This window comes from Arvicanthis niloticus, chromosome 9 (assembly GCF_011762505.2).
Source record: "Arvicanthis niloticus isolate mArvNil1 chromosome 9, mArvNil1.pat.X, whole genome shotgun sequence".
In the NCBI taxonomy this organism is placed as follows: domain Eukaryota; kingdom Metazoa; phylum Chordata; class Mammalia; order Rodentia; family Muridae; genus Arvicanthis; species Arvicanthis niloticus.
In genome coordinates, this window is record NC_047666.1 from 73,810,854 (window position 1) to 73,832,452 (window position 21,599).

Below are 21,599 nucleotides of genomic sequence, written 5' to 3' on the forward strand. Positions count from 1 at the left end.
TCTTCCCCATAATACATATATGTGTATATATATATATATATATTTGATTCATTTATATCAAAACATCACATTAAATATATATGAATAATTATTATTAATGAAAATACTCAATCTTTGAGGGTTTGTTTTTCTTTTCTTTTTTTTTTTTTTTGTTTCGATTTTATTTTCGAGACAGGATTTTTCTGAGTATTCCTGGCTGTCCTGGAATTCAATCTGTAGACTAAGCTGGCCTTGAACTCATAGAGAAGCTCCTGCCTCTGCCTTCCCAGGGCTGAGATTATAGGTGTGCCCCACCACCTCTCAGCAGACTTGTAATGTCCATCTTCCCGGGACAGATACAGAAGTCTAGAAGTTCCGACTTTCTGATATCTTTTTGAGTGTTGAGTAAAGAACCCCAGTGGGGTCAGTAGCTGCTTGGGAAGAAACTTTATTCTTAGGAGATTTCTCTATTCCCCTGAAATATTTCATTTTCAGACAACTGTGAACTTTCTAATCTCAGAGGTTCAAACTCTCTATAGGAAAGAAAAACAGGATGTTAATTACAACGGGTTTGGAGTATCTTTTGTTTATGGGGTATGTCCCTTCCAGGAACATGTTCAGGAATCTGCAGAGGAACATGAGAGACCGAGATTAGTTCCACACACACAAAACGGCCTTTGTTGTGGCTTGGATTCAGATCTGTTCGGTGACTAAAATCTGTTGTTACTAATACATGCCCTTTCCCAAAAATGTTCCTTCTGAGATCCTGCCTGATGATTATCTCAGCTTCTCATACACACTCCTCGGGTATCAAACCACGAACCTCTTTTAATTTTCGTCCTAAAACCTCTCTCTCTCTCTCTCTCTCTCTCTCTCTCTCTCTCTCTCTCTCTCTCTCTCTCCCTCTCTCTCCAGACACTGGAAACATTGTGCTTAAACCGGACATTTTGAAAGCTACGCATTTAGTGAATTAACTTTTTCAGAATGACCACACTAAGAAAACAAACCGTGATTAAAATCACTCAGCTGGGGAGGGAAGGCTCTCTCTTTGGGCATCCGGGGAGAACTTGAGCATTCTCTAGTTTGGCAAATTAGAAAATGAAAGGTAGAAATGGAGAGTTAGAACCCGATGACAGTTCTCCAAGGATAGCTTTAGTAAATCAACATTTTAGCACATGGTCTGGCCAGCTTAGTTCTGTCTGGATGGGACCTACTGTCGGTCGTCTTTTTGACAGTTACCAGCTGGATCAGAGAGACTAACACTTCCTGACCTTCTGGTTCCCACTTTATACATCAACAACACCTCCCTGGCATTTCTTCTCGCATTTCACAATCATACATGCATCTTACCACAAACCAGCATGCCCTTCACAAGCTCCTTCCCCTTCCACTGTTGGCTGATGGCCCCTTTCCTTCCCCAGCTCTGCTGTGTCCTTAGTGGTGTGTGAGGTTAAAGACTGGGTCAGTACTAGAGAAGCTTCACACGGGAGGGATTCGATCACCAGTACCAATTTCTCATTTTCACCGTGACGTCTTGCCAAAGTGTGGTAGAGTGTATGTTACACGCATCACACGGGTAGTCTCTTTGGAACCAACAGGATTCTAATGGCCCTAGAAATGTTGGGGAAAGTCAGAACCTTTTATGAACTGTTTTACTTGCATCTGTTTTCTCTTAGATCCTTCTAGTCCTAACTACTCTTCCCTGTGCTTAGCAATGATGTTATCACTCACCAGAACCTTTTCTCCATTAACTACTGTGAGGGCTAAAGTTATGTTTTAAGTTCAAATTACTGTGCTTAAGAGATCTATAAAACAAACAAACAAAATGCCTCTAACCTGTAAGCCCCACAGGTAATAAGATGCTGGGAGTTGTTGTTCATGTAAGATGGTAAGCCACGTGTTTTCACTTCTGTAAACAAGGTTGGTTGCCCCAACTGCACAGGATGTGATTGATCACATGTAGTCAGGAAGCATGTCAGGATGTGTGCTTGCCTCCATTGGATGAAAGAGGGAAGTAAGTAGCCTTGTGGGTCTTCCCTTTATAAGCATCTGACTAACCGTAATTCTCAGCCATTTTCTGGGAATCCCCAATATGGACTTGATTTGTGTCCATCATCTGTGCAATACGTAATAAAGCTTGTTTCAAATTTGGCTCATATTTTCGCCCAGTGGGATTAGCAGTACATCCTAGGGAGAGGGGATGGAGACAGTCAGAAACAGGCTGTGAATTTTTAGGGAAAAGTAGGAAAGGATGGGCCACGGGGTGGGTAACTGTCAACAAGATGGGTGATATTTGAGAAGGGCCAGGAGCAGGTAGTATATACAGGAAGTTGTTACTGGCAGCACTCGGTATCCAGAGAAAGAACATTTAACCAATTATGAGACGTTAAGATATCTAGTTGGTATAAATATCGTCGTGTGCTGTCTACAGCCAAATCTAGCACCAGTGTTTGCTAACTTGGAGTTTGCCGTTCATGTTTCTGCTTGGATCTTTATGATCTGCTGTCATTATCAAAATATATGGCTACTTGCTAAGTGCCTTAGAAGTTCAGAGTGCATCTCAAAATCCAGGTCATCGAGGAGAGAAAGGAATGTAGTCAACCGGACGCTGTCTTGGATCTCACTTATTTCCTCATGTATCTTTCCTGTGGTAGCCGCTCAATAAATGTTTGGAGGGGTGAGTGGGAACCCCCATTCTGCCATTAGAGGTTTGCTCTAGGGCTGGAGAGGTGGATCAGCTGTTAAGAGCAGTGACTACTTTCCCAGAGGTCTTGAGTTCAGTTCCCAACAACCACACGGTGGCTCACAACGGTCTGTAATGGGATCTGATGCTTCTTCTGGTGTGTCTGAAGACAGCAACAGTATTCTCACATATATAAAATAAATAGATCTTTTTAAAAAATGTTTGCTCTAATTCTTTCCTGCTTGTTTCTTTGCTTTTGGGGATAGGTCCCATGGTGTCTCATAGACCCCAGATTGGCCTGGTGCTCCATAGGCAGCTGAGGTTGATCTTGAACTTCTGCTTCCTCTGCCTCCACCTGGGTGTAGAGATTACAGGCATGAACTACCATGCCTGGTATATGTGGTGCTGGAGATCAAACCCAGGGTTAAAGGTATTTCATGATGGTAGACATGCACTTTACCGATTAAGCTGCATCCCCGCCTTCCACTAGTCCTTTCTATGATGATAAAAAAAAAAAAAAAAAAAAAAAAAAAAAAAAAAAAAAAAAAGCATGTTTTTCTCCAACCACAATCAACGGTATTCTGTATTCTTTAAATGATATAAAATTAATTCATCTTGTCTTCAGGAATTACAACGCATCTACAGGTGATGGTCACTATTGGGGTAGTAAGCCCTGATCCCTATTTCCTAACTTGGGACAGTTTTACAAGACATCATAGCATAAAGATCCCCATGGGATTGTCTAAAACATTATGTTTTTTCTTCTGTCCAGACCTACTTCCATTTCAATACAACTCCCAAGAGCTTCCCCCAGTAAACTTCCTGCAAGGGAATAAAGTCTCTTAACCATCTCCCTGGGCAATATGAGCTGTATTACAACCTGTTTATTATTTTTAAAATTCTTACTTCACCACAGCTTGAATTATGTCAACTATGTTCTTGCTTCTCTTCCTTAAGCCTAGGCGAACACTATGTTGCCACACTAAGACCAGTAGGTCTAAAGTAGGAATTGAATCCTGCCGTTATGACTTGAGTAATTGTTTGGGTGGTTAAATATCAACATGTAGCTTCCACATGACTATTTATATCCTACAGAAAGAGCTGACCCTGCTTAGTTCTTCTGTCACCCACTCCTTCCCACTGTGACTCAATGTTTTCATGGTCAAGTTCATAACAACACTGAACTCTGGTTTCAGGATAAGAAATGACTTATCTTAGAAACAACGTGAAGGGGCTAAGTCTTTCACATCTGTAGGTATGCTTTTTAAATTCATTTATTTCTTTTGTTTGTTTCTACAGTTCTTTTTCTCTAGGGGTTCAGATCCCAGTAGTCACTAGGCCTTAGCCCAACCTTTTTCTCATTTTCCATATCTTCATGCAAAGTCTTTGTAGTTAGGAACAAAGGGGTCAGGCCCATTCCACTTCCTGTCTTTTTTTTTTTTTTTAATTTTTAAAAAGATCTGGTATTTTTAAAAAGGTGAAATAAGTAGGTTTGGCTCCTGTTGGAAATTGGTTCTAATGCTTTGTTTTAAATCAGCTCCCAAAGCCGTGCTTTTAGACCCTAGGGTCCCTGCCTCCAGCTGACTTCGATTTATAATAAAGAATTGCAGTACATCCAATGGCTGGGCAGAAAGATGGAGCTGGAACTTTTAGATTGCTCAGGCAAGGGGCAGAGGGGGAGGAGGGAAGAGGGAGACAGGAGGGGAGAGAATCGCCATGACTCAAAGAAGACAGATCAGACCAACAATGTAACAGGGCAGCAAAGAAAAAAACATAGATTTAGAAGGTGGTGTTAAGCCAGGGGGAAATACCAGAGGGAAATGTATGCTAGCCTCGGGATGGATTAGAAATGCCCAGTCAAGGCACATCAAAGTTAGCTGATGCATGCCTGCATGTGTGCATGTCCGTCTTTTATCCACGAATTCAGAGAGCTCTTGGGTGGGTACAGCATGTGTGACCCACTGGGAGCCAACGCTCTTTAACTAATCCACTGCTACAGGCTTCAAGTTCATTTGTGAAATATGATTTGTTCATGGTGAGCCCCTTTCCTGATAGACTTTCCACTGTGGTTCCTCCATCCCTGGAGACTCCTTGGCCATTGCCTGCTTCCTGTTAGTTGCTCCCCACAGCATACCTCCTCTCCTTCCCCCAGCTTGGCATTCTCATAGCTAGTCAATAAGTATTTAAATGAATGATTGAGTATATGAATAAATGATGCTTTCCCATGCTGCCTAATACCCATCCTACACCGTATCTACCCCAAACATATGTATTTATGCAAGTCTAATGAATACAGTTTTCCTTTGAGGCACAACCCAATGAAGTAAGCTCAGAGAGGAGCTCTAAGACAAGTGCATGATAGAGTAATTCATCTGATGCTTCGACTTCTGAGACCTCACTGTCCCTAGAAATTCTGACCTTCCCAGCAACCCGAGCATCCGGAGAGATCAAGAACAATAAAATGTAAATGTAGCCAGATTGTTATGGCCTCATCCAAGCATCAGATAATGTACAATATAGTTTATCCTAAGCCCTTTATAATAGCCTGCTAGAGTACTCAGCTCATCTCTTGGGGAGAGTATGGTGGCTATTCTTGGTTGTCAACTTGACTACATCTGGAAACGGAATTCATGCTTGTGAGAGATATCTTGCTTGATTTGAAGCCGGTGGGTGCATCCACTTCTAGTCCCGACCTTTGAGGCAGGAAGTCACATACCTGTAATCTGGATCCTGAGGTGGGAAGACACATCTTTTGTCTGGGCCACATCCTCTTCTAGAAGCCTATATAAGAACTTGGAAGAAAGATTTTGTTCTTTACCTGCTTGTTTTTGCCTTGCTAGCAAGTCCATTTCATCACTGGCATGAGAGCCTACCTTTGGGGGCGGTGTTCTAATGTCTACTGAAGACCAGCTGAGACATTCAGCCTGTGCACTGAACAACTTCTAGATCTTGGACTTTCTGTTCGTAGCCTGCCATTTTTGTGTTAGCTGAACTGAACCTGTAATTGATTCCAATGAATCCCCCCTCTCTCTTTCTCTCTCTCGAGAGCTTCATTCTATAAGTTTTGCTACTCTTGAGAACCCTGGCTAATATAGTTAATTACCTGTGGACTCCAGGGATGCTGAGGTTGTTCACCTGTAAATTTCGTAAATGTACCCTTAATTATTGTTTTGGTTTAGAAAGTACCACATTTGGTGAAATCATTTCTTTTCCTTTGGATCCTAGAAATACCCTCTCAATTCTTAGGGAATTCCACATTAATGTGCATGAGATTAGCATAAGTGTTTCTTCAACCTGTGAGGTCTCTCTATTTCAACACCAGAGAGTCAGGCGCACTTGGCTGCCTGGCAGGTATCCAGAAAGAGAGAGTAGCTCTTGTCTTTGTTACAACAAATCAGCTCCCACCTAGGTCTCTGTGTTTGTCTGAGGCAATAGATATCTTCTGGGATCTTGGAATACAAGGACACCAGGGAAAGAACAAACAAGCTACCTACCATTCATGTTGCAGATGCGAACTAAATCAGAGACCGTACTGTCCTGTCTAGCTTTTTGCTACCTGGCCTAAGTTCTGGGATTGGGGTGTACTATCTACCCAGCTTCCCTTGAATCCACAGATAAAAGACACAGACACACGGTTGTTCAGTTTCAATTTGCCTTCTTGGCACAATTGACTGGCGTTACTATCTTCTGCCTGGAAAAGCATGCCCTTATCAATACTCTTAGCTCTGTCTCTCCCACCTTTCCTAAACTTTCGTTGCCAAACTCCCCTGACCACCTGCCTGTAGGAGCAGCCTGTGTGACCACTCCTTTTCGAGATCTCACATGGCTGGTCATTTCTCTATCAGAAGCCTAGCGAACTTTCTCTTTCCTTGCTTTCTGTCTGTCTGCCTCCTCTAGGAACCTGGAAGTCCCGCCTATCCCTTCTGCCATGGCTTCTTTATTGACAGATCAAGAACCAATTGGGAAACAGGACCGTAGCAACAGAACCACCCCCACACCTTACCCTACCTACCTTCCTGATGGTATCTTATGCTCTAGCCACTGTCCTGTTGTCCTATTCACCCCAGGGCCAAAGTCTAGGCAACTAAGCACAGTCCCTATGCCTGTTGTATTATTCAGCTCAGCCGCTTGCCTTCCTTCACCATCACCCATCTTCTCCAGTCCTTCCCCAGGGAAACGGCTGTGAAGGGTTTTGCTCACACTTCCCTGTTGCTCAATCCGCTCCATCGGTGATGGAGATACGTCACTTGTACACCCTCTTTAGTGGCCTAGTGAGCTTGTATTTCTTTTAACTGCTCATTTTAACACTGGGGATTGTTTCCTGGTCTGGTGGCCTCACTACGTTGAGTAATAATGAAAGCAAATTAAAGATAGTTACCCCCAGAATTCCCCGCTAGGCAGGCTTGTTTGTTTAAGGAAGTTAGTAAGGGGTGTCTCTTGGTTTCTGAAGCCATGACAACCGGAGAAGTGACATGATGGGGGGGAGGAATTATTGTGTCAAGGTTTTAGCCTTTCCTTGATGTGTATCTTCACCCCGGAGTCTCAAAACATCCTGTGTAAACGACTTTATTATCCCCAACAAGCTTGAAATTAATCTCCAAAGACAGAAACTAGTTCTCCCAAAGTCCGGGAAGGAGTCAAAGCCAAACTTCCCCAACATGCTTTGTTCTTCTCACACACATCCCTTTAAATCTTCCAGCATCTTTCTAGGTATATGTGATAACTGCAGACTTGATACCATAGAGAGAGGTCATCTAGAAATGGCAGAAGTTTTGGTAGGCACCAGCGTTAGCCAACAGAAACCTCTTCTTTTGCCTGCTTGGTTTCATATACTTACAACCCCAGCTCTTGGGCAGCAGAGGCAGGATGGTCTTGAGTTTGAGGCTGACTGGTTACGTAGGAAGGAACCCACAAAGGCCTCAAATAAACACACAAACAACCCCAAAGCTCGTCTCCCTAAAAGAGTTTCGTACTTTGGTTTTGAGCCCTGAAATCTAATCAACACTGACAAAGATGTGGAGAATTCTTGGCTTTCAAAGAGCCATGAGCTGATAAGGAACAATCCAGCTCAACACTACAAATGCACAAACATAAGCATACAAGATAATATGGGACAGAATTGCTACAAAATATTATCAACTAGAAAATAAGCTTCCATCTTGTTAATATCTGTGGAGTCCATGTCAGCTATCAGCATGTGTGAAAGAGTGGGAGGATAAACACAGGAAAATTAACACTTTATTAAACATGATATAATTTGGGGCTTCACTAAAAGCTTGCAGTACTATCATTCTAAGCAAGAAATAAAGACAGTTGATGCAAAGGGAAGAGAGAAAATGACTGAGTGATGAACACATTGGAGATGAAAATGATAAAAGTTTGGGTTGTATGGAGGACCCGAGACCACGTAAATGGGCTTAAAAGAAACCAGGAGATGGGCTAAGAGTATAGCTAACTGGTAGAATACTTGCCTAACATGCATAAGTCCCCAGGTTCAATTCCTAATGGCACCAAAAGGAAACAAACAAAACCATGGAGTTGAAGGTGTTCTTAGGGCAGTGATTCTCAACTGTAGGTCGAGACCCCTTTGGCAGTTTGAACTACCCTTCCACAGGGTCACATATCAGGTGTCTTGCATATCAAATATTTACATTATGATTCATAACAGTAGCAAAATTATGAAGTAGCAATGAAATAATGTTATGGTTGGGGTCACTACAACACGAGGAACTGTATTAAAGGGTTGAAGCATCAAGAAGCTAAGAAGGCGCATGCATTGACCCCAGCACTCAGGGGGCAGAGGCAGGTGGATCCCTGTGAGTTCGAGGCCAACCTGGTCTACAAGAGCCAAGGCTACTTGAGGAGACCCTGTCTCAAAAAAATAAAATTAAATTAAAAGGTGTAGGGGAAAATAAAAGGCTGAGAAGCAAGCAAAGCCTCCTGGGAAGTTGGGAAACCTCAGCAGGGCATCAGAAAGTATTCTTGAATGTAAATGCAAAAATGTCCACAAAGCATTCTGGGATAAGCCTGTTTTGTACTCCTGGCCTTGTGCAGCCCTGGGGCAATCCGGTGACCCCTCAGCTCCTGGTTCTTTTGCCACTGCTAGAGTTGCTTTCACAGTCTCCTTTCCAGCCACTGACCACGCCCAGGGGCCATGGGGTTATCCCACAGCAAGAAACAAGCAAGCCTTTCACTCCTTGTCCCTCACTTGGAACCATCCCGCTGTACATCTGTGGTTTTTTTTTTTTTTTTTTTTTTTTTTTTGCTCTTCAGCACTTAGGTGCTTTACTTTAGAGCCAAGGGCCTGGAGTGGGCTGGAGGGCTACGACGACAATGTAGCATCTGTGTGTTGACAATAACAGCCTGTGGGCCAGAGACCCACAGTCAAAGTTGCCTGCATCTTCTGTGTGCTGGACCGCACACCGTACTGGCAATGACCGTGGTTAGCCCCAGCGTGTCCTGGCGCCAAGTGCCCCTCTTCTGCCACTCCCCAACCTCTTACCTAATTGACTCCCTGACTCCTTTGCCACATTTGTACCAATACTCACGCAGGATGATCTGCTCCCACCACCCATCCCACCCACACAGGGAACAACACCTCAGTGGGTCATGACCTAACAAAACACAGAGGGTGGGGCGTGTACCACTGAGCTGGGCAGCTGTGTTCCCTCCAAAGGGTTCTTGGCTTGCAGAGATGTCGCTCTGGGTTTTATTTACTCCATGGGTTGCTGATTTACACGGGGAACTGCAGTCACTAAATGAGTGTAGCTTTTAACATGCTCTGTTTCTGATGCGTTTAGAAACTTGGAGACATCCTTTAACTTTTGGGAGAAAAAAAAATCCCAAGCCAAAAAGACAGTTTTTTGTTCTTGGCCCTGAGTACGAGAAGGATATTTGCTTATGAAGGAGGGGCGGGTCTATCCTCCGATGACCCCAGAGAAGCAGGAACTGTTGTGTAAGCCATTTGCAGGGTACCAGTTCAATGTCAGTGACACACCAGAACATCCTCTCTCTAGGAATGCTTGTCCTTCACAGAGATGCCCGTGTTTCTGAAGCCCCTGTATCCCTGGTACTCAGGCACAGCAGGAAGCTAGGCTGGGGGAGCCGGAAGTTGGAAACAAGAGGCAAGTGAGATGTTCAGACATCAGTGATTGTGATCCTCCCTCCCACCTTTTGTTAGAACACCCGATGAGCCTGTTTGAGTTGCAGAGATTGGAACCTGCTCCTTTTTATTCAGCACAGAATAGACACAGGGCAGGGCAGAGAAGTTCCAGGGAGTGGTCAGAGCTCCTCCTTCCCAGAGTCTTCTTCAGCTTTGTGATCTCTCTGAAAAAACATAGCAAAGAGTGCATGGTTAGTGACTCTTGAGAAACCTTAAATCCCCGCCCTGACTTTGAACTGCTAACCTCTTCTGTTGCTGATGCTGTTTCTGGTTGTGTTCTGAAGAGGTCTCAAGATACAGCTCTGGCTGGACTAAACTTATCACGTACCAAAAGCTGGCTTCAAACTGTGGCAGTCAACCTGCCTCGGCCACTAGAGTACATGGTGTGAGTTTCCACACCTCATACATGAGCTCTTGAGTGGGGATTTAAGTTATTTCCCATTGTCCCTTTAATAAAAAAAAAAAAAAAAAAGAAAGAAAGAAAGAAATCCCAAACTCGGTTTGTGCATACAAGCCCTTTGTAAATCAGCCTCTCTAGCTAACAGTGTCCCATTAATCATGTGCTCAGAGACCCTACTCTGACCACACCACCCTCTGTTCCCACACCCAACAGGACTAAAGACCTCTGAGTCCATAAGAAACGAAACACACAGAGAGAACAACACAGGCGTGTTTACTTGAAGCCCCACACTCACAAGCAACATCCCCCGTAGGAATCCATTGCAGAAACCTTGGACTTTCTCCACCGTAACTTCTGTGTTGGGCAGTGTGTCCCACTTGTCATCTACAGATTCATAAATGGCCAGAGCTGGCAGCTGAGACTCTTTTAGTTTGAAATAGGATATCACCTTTCCATTTTCCCTTTTGCCGCTGTCCACCAGAACAAAGAGAATCTGTATGGGGGGTGGGCGGGGGCAAAGGGACGCTTGTCATTGCTGTCACTAGGCAGATTGAGTTTATGGTTAGTGTCACATAATTTTAATTTAAGTTAAAGCCTGGCATGGTGGAGTATTCCGAACACTCTTGTAATTCTAGCACTTGGGAGACAGAGGTAGCAGGACCAGAAGTTCAGAGTTACCCTTAATTATTACAGCAAGTCAGCAAGTTCGAGGCTGGCCTGGGCTATATAAAAATCAATCAATCTATCTATCTATCTATCTATCTATCTATCTATCTATCATCTGTCTGTTTGTCTGTCTATCTCTCCACATACACACACCCCATCTTGATCAAATTTAAATGAATTTGAAGTTTATTTTTCTTGCTTTGATATTTTATCCCTTTAGTCAAATGTAACTACAGGAATTTGAAATTTGGGGTTAGAACAATGACTCTCTATCTTCCCCATGCAGCCACTCCTTAATGCATTTCCTCAGACTGTGGTGATCCCCATTACCACCAAATCATTTCTGTTGCTACCTCATAACTGTAATTTGGTCAGTGTTATAAATCACAATATAAATATATGTGTTTTCTGATGGTCTTAGGTGGCCCAGAGGCTGAGAGGCACGGGTTTAGGGAGATGGCTCAGAGGCCAAGAGTTTATGCCGCTCTAGCAGAGGACCTGAACCTGGCTCTTAGCACACAATACCAAGTAGTTCACAGCACCCTGTAACTCTAGCTTCAGGGAATCCAGCCATCTCCGATGGGAATGGGTGGGCATCCTCACCCACTCCCACAACCTGATTAAAAACAAAAATAACCTTGTAAGAAAGAATTTGGGCTTTGAAGACACTTTGAAGTTTCCTTAAGCAAGAGAGTCTAGATAGCCCCACAGTTAAAGGCAGAGAATGAGGTTAAGTCTGATTCTGTCTCCCTGGTTGTGTGCTCTGAGGCAACTTAGTTTCTCTGATACTCAGTTTTCTTGTTTGCAATGAGGTAGAGATAAAGTGAGACTGCATTTAGTGATTGTCTTGTGTAGCATTTGCTTGGTAAATGTTACTTTTTAGACCTACTCTAGGAACCCCCACCTCAGTGGCTTGCTAGAGTCATGGATAGCGCTCCTCCTTGCCGTATGCACACACGGTGAATATAATAGCTAGTAACAAAGCAAAACCATCGTAATAATATGTGACAGTGAAGGCCTTTAAAGAATCTGGGTTGTTTATGTCTGGAATTCTCCATTTACTACTTTGAGCCCATAGTCGACAGTGGGCAATGGAAATGTAGAAATGAAACTAGAGATGAGCTAGGGAACAGGGGGAGGACTGTCTGGGGAGCAGGGGGAGGACTGTCTGGGGGAGCAGGGAGAGGACTGTCTGGGGACCAGGGAGAGGACTGTCTGTCTGGGAAGTAGGGAGAGGACTGTCTGAGGATCAGAGAGAGGACTGTCTGGGAAGAAGGGAGGAGGACTATCTAGGGAGCAGGGAGAGGACTGTCTGTCTGGGAAGTAGGGAGAGGACTGTCTGGGGATCAGAGAAAGGACTGTCTGGGAAGAAGGGAGGAGGATTATCTAGGGAGCAGGGAGAGGACTGTCTGTCTGGGAAGTAGGGAGAAGACTGTCTGGGGATCAGAGAGAGGACTGTCTGGGAAGAAGGGAGGAGGACTATCTAAGGAGCAGGAAGAGGACTGTCTGTCTGGAGATCAGGGAGAAAAGATTGTTTAAGTCAAATCTACCCCAGGTAGAAATCCTTGTGGTTTTCTGAAGAGAGAATTGTCTGTATTCAGGAACATACAGTGCTCCCCATGTCAGGGGACTGGTCCCCCCAAGACAGCTTATGTGATAATCAAATGGATCTCATTAGAAAGGCTTCTGGTTGATTCTGTGGTTCAGGATGGGTGTTTCAGAGATCTCAAACAGAAGTGCACTCAGGAGGGAGGGAGTAAGGAAGGAGGGAAGAGAGGGGGAGAAGGGAGGGAGGAGGGAGGAAGGCAGGGCTATAATGATACCTGGTGTGTGAGGTAGGTACCCTGTGCTTGGTAGAAGCTCATCGTATTTACACCTTTTGTCTCCCTAGAGATCAGTGTGAAACAACCACATAGCCACAGCTGGAGGATAGATTACGTGGGTTTACAACACAAAGTATCTTTAATTTCTTTTTTTTTTTTTTTGCTTCTTACATCCCACTTCATACCTCGAAACCATACTGTTTCTTTCTTCCCAGCCTCATCTTCCTCATGGTGGCCACCATTCCCAACTCACCTGCCCCTGGAAGAGCTTAGCTGTCTTCCGATATCTGCGCATGCTCTCTTCGTACTCTGGGGAAGCCTTGTTCATCATCAGGAGAAGATGGGTCTGAACCATGGTGTTAAATAAGCCAGCTGCAGTCTGGAAAAGTAAGATTCACTATAGCAAGAGAATGGGAAGAGGGAGAAGGAAAAAGAGGAGGGAGGGAGGGAGGGAGGGAGGGAGGGAGGGAAGGAGGGAAGGAGGGGCAGAGAAGCAGAGATACAGAGGTGTGCTAGTGCAGTGAACAAAACAACACAAAAGCAAATGGTCTCTCAGTCAGCTCTTAAAAGTCTACCACCTTGAATGTGTTCGAGACCCATTATACACATGTATGGAACTATCAAATAATAAATAAAAACATTTCTTATATTTTTGGTTGTGTGAGCCTAGCCTTTAACAGCTGAGCCATCTCTCCAGCCCATAAAAAACATTTCTAACAAGTAAAATTATTGGGGATTGGATAAATGGTTCATGGGTTAAGAATACATTTAATTTTTTAATTCTTATAGAGGACATTGGCTTGGTTCCTCCCACCCCTAAGGTGGCTGACAATTGCCTATAACTCCGGTTCTAGAGAATCTAATGTGCTCTTCTGAGATCCTCTGGTTCATGCAAACGTGTGCTACATGTACACTTACTCAAGCACATATGCTTATGCAATAAATAAATAAATATTTTTAAAAGTACAATTATAAACAGGGAGGTGGTGGCACACACCTTTAATCCCAGCACTTGGGAGGCAGAGTTTGAGGCTGTCCTGGTCTACAGAGCTAGTTCTAGGACAGCCAAGGGTTACACAAAGAAACCCTTTCTCAAAAAAAAAAAAATAACGTTAAATAAAAAAATATAAAATAAAAATAAAGAGTACAATCATCTAGTGGCTGGAAAGACAGCTTAGGGGTTTAGATCTGTACTATCCATGCTCAGGACAAGATTTAGCTTTTCCTGCTGTGCTTGGTGGTTCATGACTGCATTTAACACCGGCTTCAGGCCATTTGACAGCCTCTTCTGGCTTCTGAAGGCACCTGCATACCTATGGTGCACACACCCCCCAAACAGACAAACAACTTGCACATAATGACAAAACAACGAAAGTGAATCTTAAAACTAATGTCAGGCAATTGTGTAGACCACCCCTCACCCCATACACATAAAACAAATATAACCAAATAAGTAGCTAAGTGGACATTGTGGAGACGCTGGAAGTCCAAGATTAAACCATAACATGTATCATTCTTTGTTACGACCTTTACTATGGGGTAGCCAGACCAATTTGAGGCTGTCAGGCATCCCTAGGGATAGATTTACACGGCAACAACTGGAACAGGTTTGCTGGCCAAATGAGCAATTATATTCTTGCAACCAGATCGCTTGGCACTGGTGGGGCCTGCAGATGATGACTTTAACCTGGCCAATGTCTGCATTCTGTTCAGAGACCCCGAGGCAAAAACATCCAGCCACCCCCCTGCCCAGCGGCTGACTCCTAGGATCTGTGTGAGAGTTTCCTAGTGCAGCTGGTCACAGAAGGACCACAGGCAGGCAAGCATGGTCAGATGACATGTTTCCTAAAAAATTTTTCTTGGACTTTAACAGCAGGTCTGGTTTTCCTTGGGGGCACTTGGTGGGCAAATAATTGACTCTTGTTATGATAATATTTGTAATTATAGTCATTGCCTTATGCTACTTAAGTTCAGAGTAGGATCCACTCTTCTAAAGCAGAAAGAATTCTTGGAAAAGGTGAAGAGAACCAAGGAGCCAAAAGGCCTTGGATGGGGGAGTAGAAGTAACTGGTTTAATCTCAACAGACACAGCAAAGCCACACACTGAGTGTGTACATTAACTGTACACGCAGGAGCAAGGCACAGCTGTGACTTTCGGCCCAGTTTTTCTAGCACGTGTGTTTGTACCAGCGCAGACAAGAAATAGCACTTGCTGAGTGGGCAGCTCTCCGAATGAGAAGGGATTACTTCCGATATGCGAGAGCCCCAGTACAAATTAAACATGCTGCTCTAAAGAGATTCCTTCCTGACTTGCTCTTGATGTGATTTGCTTTCTCTCCTAATGTGAAATTTAAAAAGGACACACCACTGTGCTTTACGTCACTGTGTGTAAGATGACAGCTGGGCCAGACCTAAGGCAACATTAGAACATCTTTTCGGAGTCCACATGCAGTCCAGTGGACACAATAGAGACAATGATGATGCTCCAGAGAAGGAAGTCTATGTGGTTACTCTTGTGCTCAACTTGATTGGATTGAGAACCACCTAGGAGATACGCTTCCGGTCATTTCTGTGAGGGTATTTCTAGAAGAGCTTCAAGAGAGATGATCAACCATGAAGGTGGGTAGAGAAAACCAATGGGTTTCAGTCCTGGACAAAAAGAAAAGCAAGGGCAAAGTGATCCGAGGATCGTTATCTGTGTCTTTGCACTTCTTGGTTATGGATGCACTGTGACCAGCTTCACATTCTTGACTCCACACTGTGATGAACTGTATCACTCAAACCATGAGCCAAGAGAAACCATTCCTTCCGTAAGTCCCCTCTATCACAGCAATAAGAATAACAAAGAAGAAAGAAACTGTCTTGATCACAACCCCGAGGAAGGTGGGTTTGCGATTGTCTCAGGGCCAATGACCTCCAGAGAGCACACTTCATCGAGACTCCTGATTCTGAAGGTTTTCATCCAGATACATTGTATTTTGTTTCTTATGAGTTGTGTTATAGGCCATTTAGCCTTTCTGTGTCTGTTTCTCTCTTTGTCCAACAGGGAGGGAGGAACCCATCCATCTTAAAGGGTTAGTAAAGATGTTAGCATTGGCAACATGCTAGACACACAGTGAGAGACAGTTACTAGCAGTGGAGAGAACACCTCTGTTCTGGGGGCAACGGCCCTTCATGACACTAGAGCATAAAAGACTGACCACAGGGGTCAGTGTTTACCATAGGACTGTACTCCGTCACCCAGCGGAGGTTGTTCATGTGAATGAAACGGCTCAATTTGGCAGCGTCTAGATTTTCAGTGTCTTCAGCATCCAAATGTAGTTGTTGATTATCAACCTGGATTAAAAACAAAACACAAAACCGGAACAAGACACATCAAGGGACAGAGTGGCCCACAAAACCGGAACAAGACACATCAAGGAACAGAGTGGCCCTCTCGTGTGTCCTTTGTGATCACTGATAAATGGCATTTGATTATGAAGATGGGACAGACACCAAGCGCCATTACAAAGACAGGAAGTAAGTTTCCTACCCTCAGGGACTCTTTTCTCTACTTGTGTTCTAAAGGCTATTTTTATGTACTATAATCACTGATATATTGAATTCTCCATCAGTTCAGCTGCTCTGAATCCCACTTTCTTAACTTCTGGCCTATTCTGCATTAGTTACTTCCCATGATTCATCCTTGGTTGGGAAGCTGTTCAAACTTAATTTATCCCTCTAAGGACTGCCAGCTCGCATTATGTAACGTGTAGCTTTTAACATACCAGACTCTAGTATTATTGGGCAGTTGCATCTCCCTGTTGAACATTAGGACATACACACAAAGATAAAAAAAAAACTAGAACAAAATAAATAAACAAAACCTTAAAACACTATCTTAAGCAAATTAAATTTATGAAATAATAAATGCCAAGGTATAGAAAATGTACTTCTAAATTAGAATTTTGGGGGAAAAACTCCACCCAAAGCATTAGATATTGTTAAAATGTGAAGCACAGGCTGACAACGTAGGTCATTGGTAGAGCACTTGCTTGCCAGGTATATGTGTGTTTCTAAGTTCATATCCTAGCAACAAACACACAGAAATGGCACCAGAAACATGTGGATCGGTTGGTAGCGTGCTTATTCGGTATGCAGGAAGCTGTAGGTTTGACCTCCAGCATTATGTGAACTAGACATGCTGACTTCTGTAATCCCAGTACTCTAGAAATAGAGGCAGGAGGATCAGAAACTCGAGGTGCCTCTGCTACACAGTGCGTCAGAGGTGAGAGGTGAGTGACGTCATTGGGTACATATGCAGCGGCGCTAACATCCAACAGGCTTTCAGTAGGAACACTGAGAAAAAGATAGAGCAATAGGACAAGTCTCCGTGGACCTTGTTCAGTTTTGTAGTCCCAGTATGCACACCAAATCATAAAAAAATAAAAGAAGGTTGCTGTGGTGGTTCATGCCTTTAATCCCAGAATTTAGGCAGAGCAGGCAGGAGCTTTTCCAGGAGTTCAGGGACAGTCTGGGCTACTCATGGGAAGTTTTAGGTCTTCCTGGATGATAGAATAACATCTTGACTCAAACAAACAAAACAAAACAAAACAAAACAAAACAAAACAAAACAAAACAAAACAAAAAACAGGGCGTCAGAGAGAGTGGTTGAGAGAGCATGTTGCTCTTTCAGAAGATCTGAATTCAGGTGACTCCCTACGGTTTACAACTCCAGCTCCAAGGGGATCTGAGGCCTCCAGCTCTGCCTGCACCTGTTCCCACAGGCATAGCCACACACAGACACACAGACACAGACAGACAAAGACAGACAGACTGGACAAATCAGATACATACATATAGAGGGTGGGAGGGGGAGGGAGAGGGAGAGGAGGAAGAGGGAGAAGAGAGGAGGGAGAAGGAGATCAAGGAGAGGAGGGAGAGAGAGAGGAGAGGAGGGAGAGGGAGAGGAGGGAGAGGAGGGAGAAGAGGAAGAGGGAGAGGGAGAGGGAGAGAGAGAGAGAGACAGATACAGACACAGAGAGACAGAAACAGAGATTGTCTTCTCTGGTGCTTAAGCCCTGGCTTGCCAGCTGGCAGATTACCTCACACTTAGGGCTTTGCTATTACAACCCACTCAAGCCATCACCATAATCAAGGCCCTCTTAATACTGTGTCCAAATGCTTGAGGATTGTTTTTCTAGGACGCAGCAGCCGGCATCTGTGCGCAGCTGGCCCAGCAGCACGTGGACCAGGAGGCCCCGCCCTCCAGCCGCCTTTCCAGGCAGTTCTTCGGGTTTCCCAGAACTGGATAACTGGAGGCGCCAGGAACTCCAGGTGCTTCTGGACAAGGGAATGTGGAGAAGGGACAGAGCATGTGCAGCAGGGATAAAGTTCCTTCCCTGGGCAGCGAGAGCCCTTCCATAAGCCGCCCCCTCCCCTGCAGGCTCTCCAGTTGCTGGGGTTCTTCCAACAAAGCATACCCGATTATTTCATTATTTCCTAAACTAATAAACTCAGGCGGGTTCGTGTGTAGGGTTCCTGGAGGCAGCACTTGAACGGGAAGTGTGCTTTCCGCCAAGGGGATCGTTTGCACAATGCCCGTCAGAGAAGCTCTATCCTAGCATAAGGCTTTGGGAACGTTTTTAAAATCTATTTTGCCAGGGTTTGAAAAGAATTTTCCTTAAGATATCCTCTCCAGGGACAGAGACGCCCAAAGCAGAAAAGAGTAGCAGGATGAGCTATGAGCGCAGGACTGATGTTTTAGACACAGCTCATGGCCAGGAGCTAGGAGGGGTATTTGCATTCCCGAGAACTCTCTGACAATCTAGCTTTTCAGAAAATGCATTAAAACTCAGTTTATTTATATTCTTCTTTTTAAATTTTAAAAAAATCTATGTCAGACAGGATTTCATGAAGTGAGGCTGGGTATTGGTTTCCATTGAAGCCATGATGAATCTGAACTCTAGATTCCCCCTCCCCCCCCCCCCCCCCCCGTTCCACCTCCTAGGTGCTGGAATTACAGTCTCGAACCACCGTGCCCTGTGCATCTTCTTTTATACTGCAGCTGTAAGATTTTATGACAATTCAGTCATAAAGCAATAAGTAGGGATGAAAAGTGACTTAAGCTTTTGCCTCATGTCTTTGATTACACACATACACGCACACACGCATACACACACTCAGGCACACACACATGCACACATGCACACACACACACGCACACACACATACACACACGCACACACACACACACACACACTCAGGCACGCACACACATACCCACATGCAAACATGCACACACACACATACACACACACTCAGGCACACACACACATACACACATGCAAACATGCACACATGAACACACACATACACATGCACACACATACACACACATGCACACACGTGCACACGTGCACACACACATGCAAACATTCACACACACATGCACACACACGCACACACATACACACACACTCAGGCACGCACACACATACACACATGCAAACATGCACACATGAACACACACATACACATGCACACACATACACACACATGCACACACGCACATACATACACTGCTCAGCTGCCATATACTTTTGGATATATACTTTTGTTTGTTTGTGTCTCCTATAGCCCAGGATGGCTTTAAGCTTGCTGTGTAGCCCAGGATGACCTTCAACTCTTGGGTCCTTCTGTCAGTCTCCAAGGTGTGGGCTTACAGGTATGCACCACCATGTCCAGCTAAAGACATACTTTATAGAAGTGTTATCACTTGATGTGTATTCCTTCCCTCTTTTACAGTCATTTCTTTTTTGTTGTTGTTTTTATTGGATATTTTATTTATTTACAATACAGATGTCCTCCCCTTTCTCCATTGCCTCTCTCTAGAACCCCCTATCCTATACCCCCTTTTCCTTTATGCTTTTATACCATTTTGATTACATGCATGTTTAAGGTCAGTTCTAGGTTGAGGGTCTAGCAATACAATAGATGTAAATAGTCAAGGAACAAACAAGACAATAAACACAGATAGTCAAAGAAAAAGCAAGGCATTAAACCCAGTTATGTGAATACTCCCTTGATCACTGTTTCTAAGGGCTTATCAGGATGACCAAAGTATCTGAGCCTACTTCCCTGTCCTAGCCCAAGGTCATTTTCATATCTGAAGCCTACTTCCTTGTACTAGCCTAAAATTTAGATTCCTGTCTGAAATTACTTCTTTGTTATAGCCTAATATTTAGACTCCTACCTGAAATTACTTCTTTGTTCTGGTCTAATGTCAGATTCCTGCTTGAAGCCCACTTCCTTGTTCTTGGCCATTCATAGTCATTTCTTCTGACTCATCTGGTAAGGTACATTTCTTATGCCAAGCTCTCAAAAGTCACTGTAAAAGAATGCCACTATATCTCTCATCTCCCTTCGTCAGAGTTGAGCTAACTTTATTTCTTAAAATGGAAGTGAATAAGAAAATATGAAGTAGTACAGATATTCAAATAACACAGCAGGCTCACAGGCCATTGACTCCAGGAATTGGATCCCTGTGAGGATTACATCTCTGTGGGACCGTTTGGAAAAGCAGAGGGGCTCCATGCTTCCACACTCACAGACTGGATCCCTGACAGCCACACTGTGGCCTGCAACCTCTTACTGCTCCTGGAATTCTGCTTAGGTGCTTCCTGGAGACCTTTATGGGAGTTGGTCTGCACTAGTTTTGGAGAGTAAGTTCCTTTCCTAGTTTGTTTTCTATTGCTGCGCTGAAGACCGCGGCCAAAGCAATCTGGAAAGGAAAGGGTTTATCTGGCTCACAGGTCACAGTCAATCAGGGAAGCCAAGACTGGAACCTGGAGGCAGGAAGAGACCATGAAGGAGTATTGCTTACTGGCTGGTTCTATCTGGTCTCTGTTTCAGGTTCCTGCCTTGAGTTCCTGCCTGGGCTTCCCTCACTAATGAACAGTCACATTAAGCCAAATCAACACTCTCTTCCCTGTATTGGCAATAGTCTTTATCACAGCCACAGAAACGCTATGACAGATTTTGGTACCAGCATAGACTATTGCTGTGACAGATACGACTTTGTTACAGGAGGATTGTGAAGGATTTTGGGAACTTTGAACTATAAAAGCTATTGAGTGTCCAGAGCTTGCTATCCTGTGGGAGATTTGGAAGAGAATGCTGAGAGCAGTGTAGATGTCAGAGGCCTGACTTAGCGATGTACATGTCAGAGGCCTGACTTGTGAAGTTTTGAGGCAAGTCTGAAGAGTTCTTCATGTGATATTTTAAATCGAAACTACAGAGTTTTGGTCAACTGGGGCTGGAGAATCAGCTGCGGCCAAGAAGAGACCAGCATCACTGAGGTGAAATCTTCTGGGTATGCTTCCTCAGGGTCAGCTCACAGAAGCTGTGGTTAAGAGGGGCCCAGGCTGAATCTCATGCTGGAAGCCAAACTCCATAAGGTATGAGTCTGCCTCATGTTACTTACTGATTGTTGGCAGCTTGAAAGAGCCATGGAGAGACTGATGAACCTTGGCACAGAGTGGCAAAGTTCAAGTCCCCAGAGAGAGTCCAGGAAAGGCCACTGGTGAAGATTTGGCCTCAGCTGCAGTGGAGACCCCAGCGTATTTGAGATGCTAGGACTGGATGATGACCACCAAGCGAGATGAGCCAATATGAGCCCGGAGCAAGCTATGCACGCTGTGACAGGGACATATGCATAATGACAGAGCCAGAGTGAATGTGTGCCAAGCCCTCTGGAGCCCAGAAGACTGCGAGTCTCAGACACTGGGCAATGAGTTACCGACAATGTAGAAGGGTTTTGATTTGATTTGATTATGGCTGTGCCCTGGTTCTCACCTCTTGGAATAAGAAAATATTTAACTTTTGAATATTATTTTTTTTCCACAG

General features: G+C 44.2%; 1 protein-coding gene and 1 long non-coding RNA gene across 3 annotated transcripts in view; one reads left to right on the forward strand and one right to left on the reverse strand.

The window, feature by feature from the left end:
• LOC143443574 (uncharacterized) overlaps window positions 1-13,058 on the forward strand; it is a 39,140-nt gene extending 26,082 nt beyond the window's left edge. For both annotated transcript variants that reach the window (XR_013112690.1, XR_013112689.1), the window contains one exon: window positions 12,929-13,058. This is a non-coding gene — a long non-coding RNA (uncharacterized LOC143443574). The remainder of the gene's footprint in view (window positions 1-12,928) is intronic.
• The window catches only part of Erp27 (endoplasmic reticulum protein 27), a 17,522-nt gene continuing 5,766 nt past the window's right edge, over window positions 9,844-21,599 (reverse strand). The window contains exons 4-7 of the mRNA XM_034512555.2: window positions 15,933-16,049; window positions 12,967-13,092; window positions 10,520-10,717; window positions 9,844-9,988 (exon numbers count right to left, since the gene is read on the reverse strand). Coding sequence (XP_034368446.1) covers window positions 9,944-9,988; window positions 10,520-10,717; window positions 12,967-13,092; window positions 15,933-16,049 — 486 coding nt within the window. The 3' untranslated portion in view covers window positions 9,844-9,943. The remainder of the gene's footprint in view (window positions 9,989-10,519; window positions 10,718-12,966; window positions 13,093-15,932; window positions 16,050-21,599) is intronic.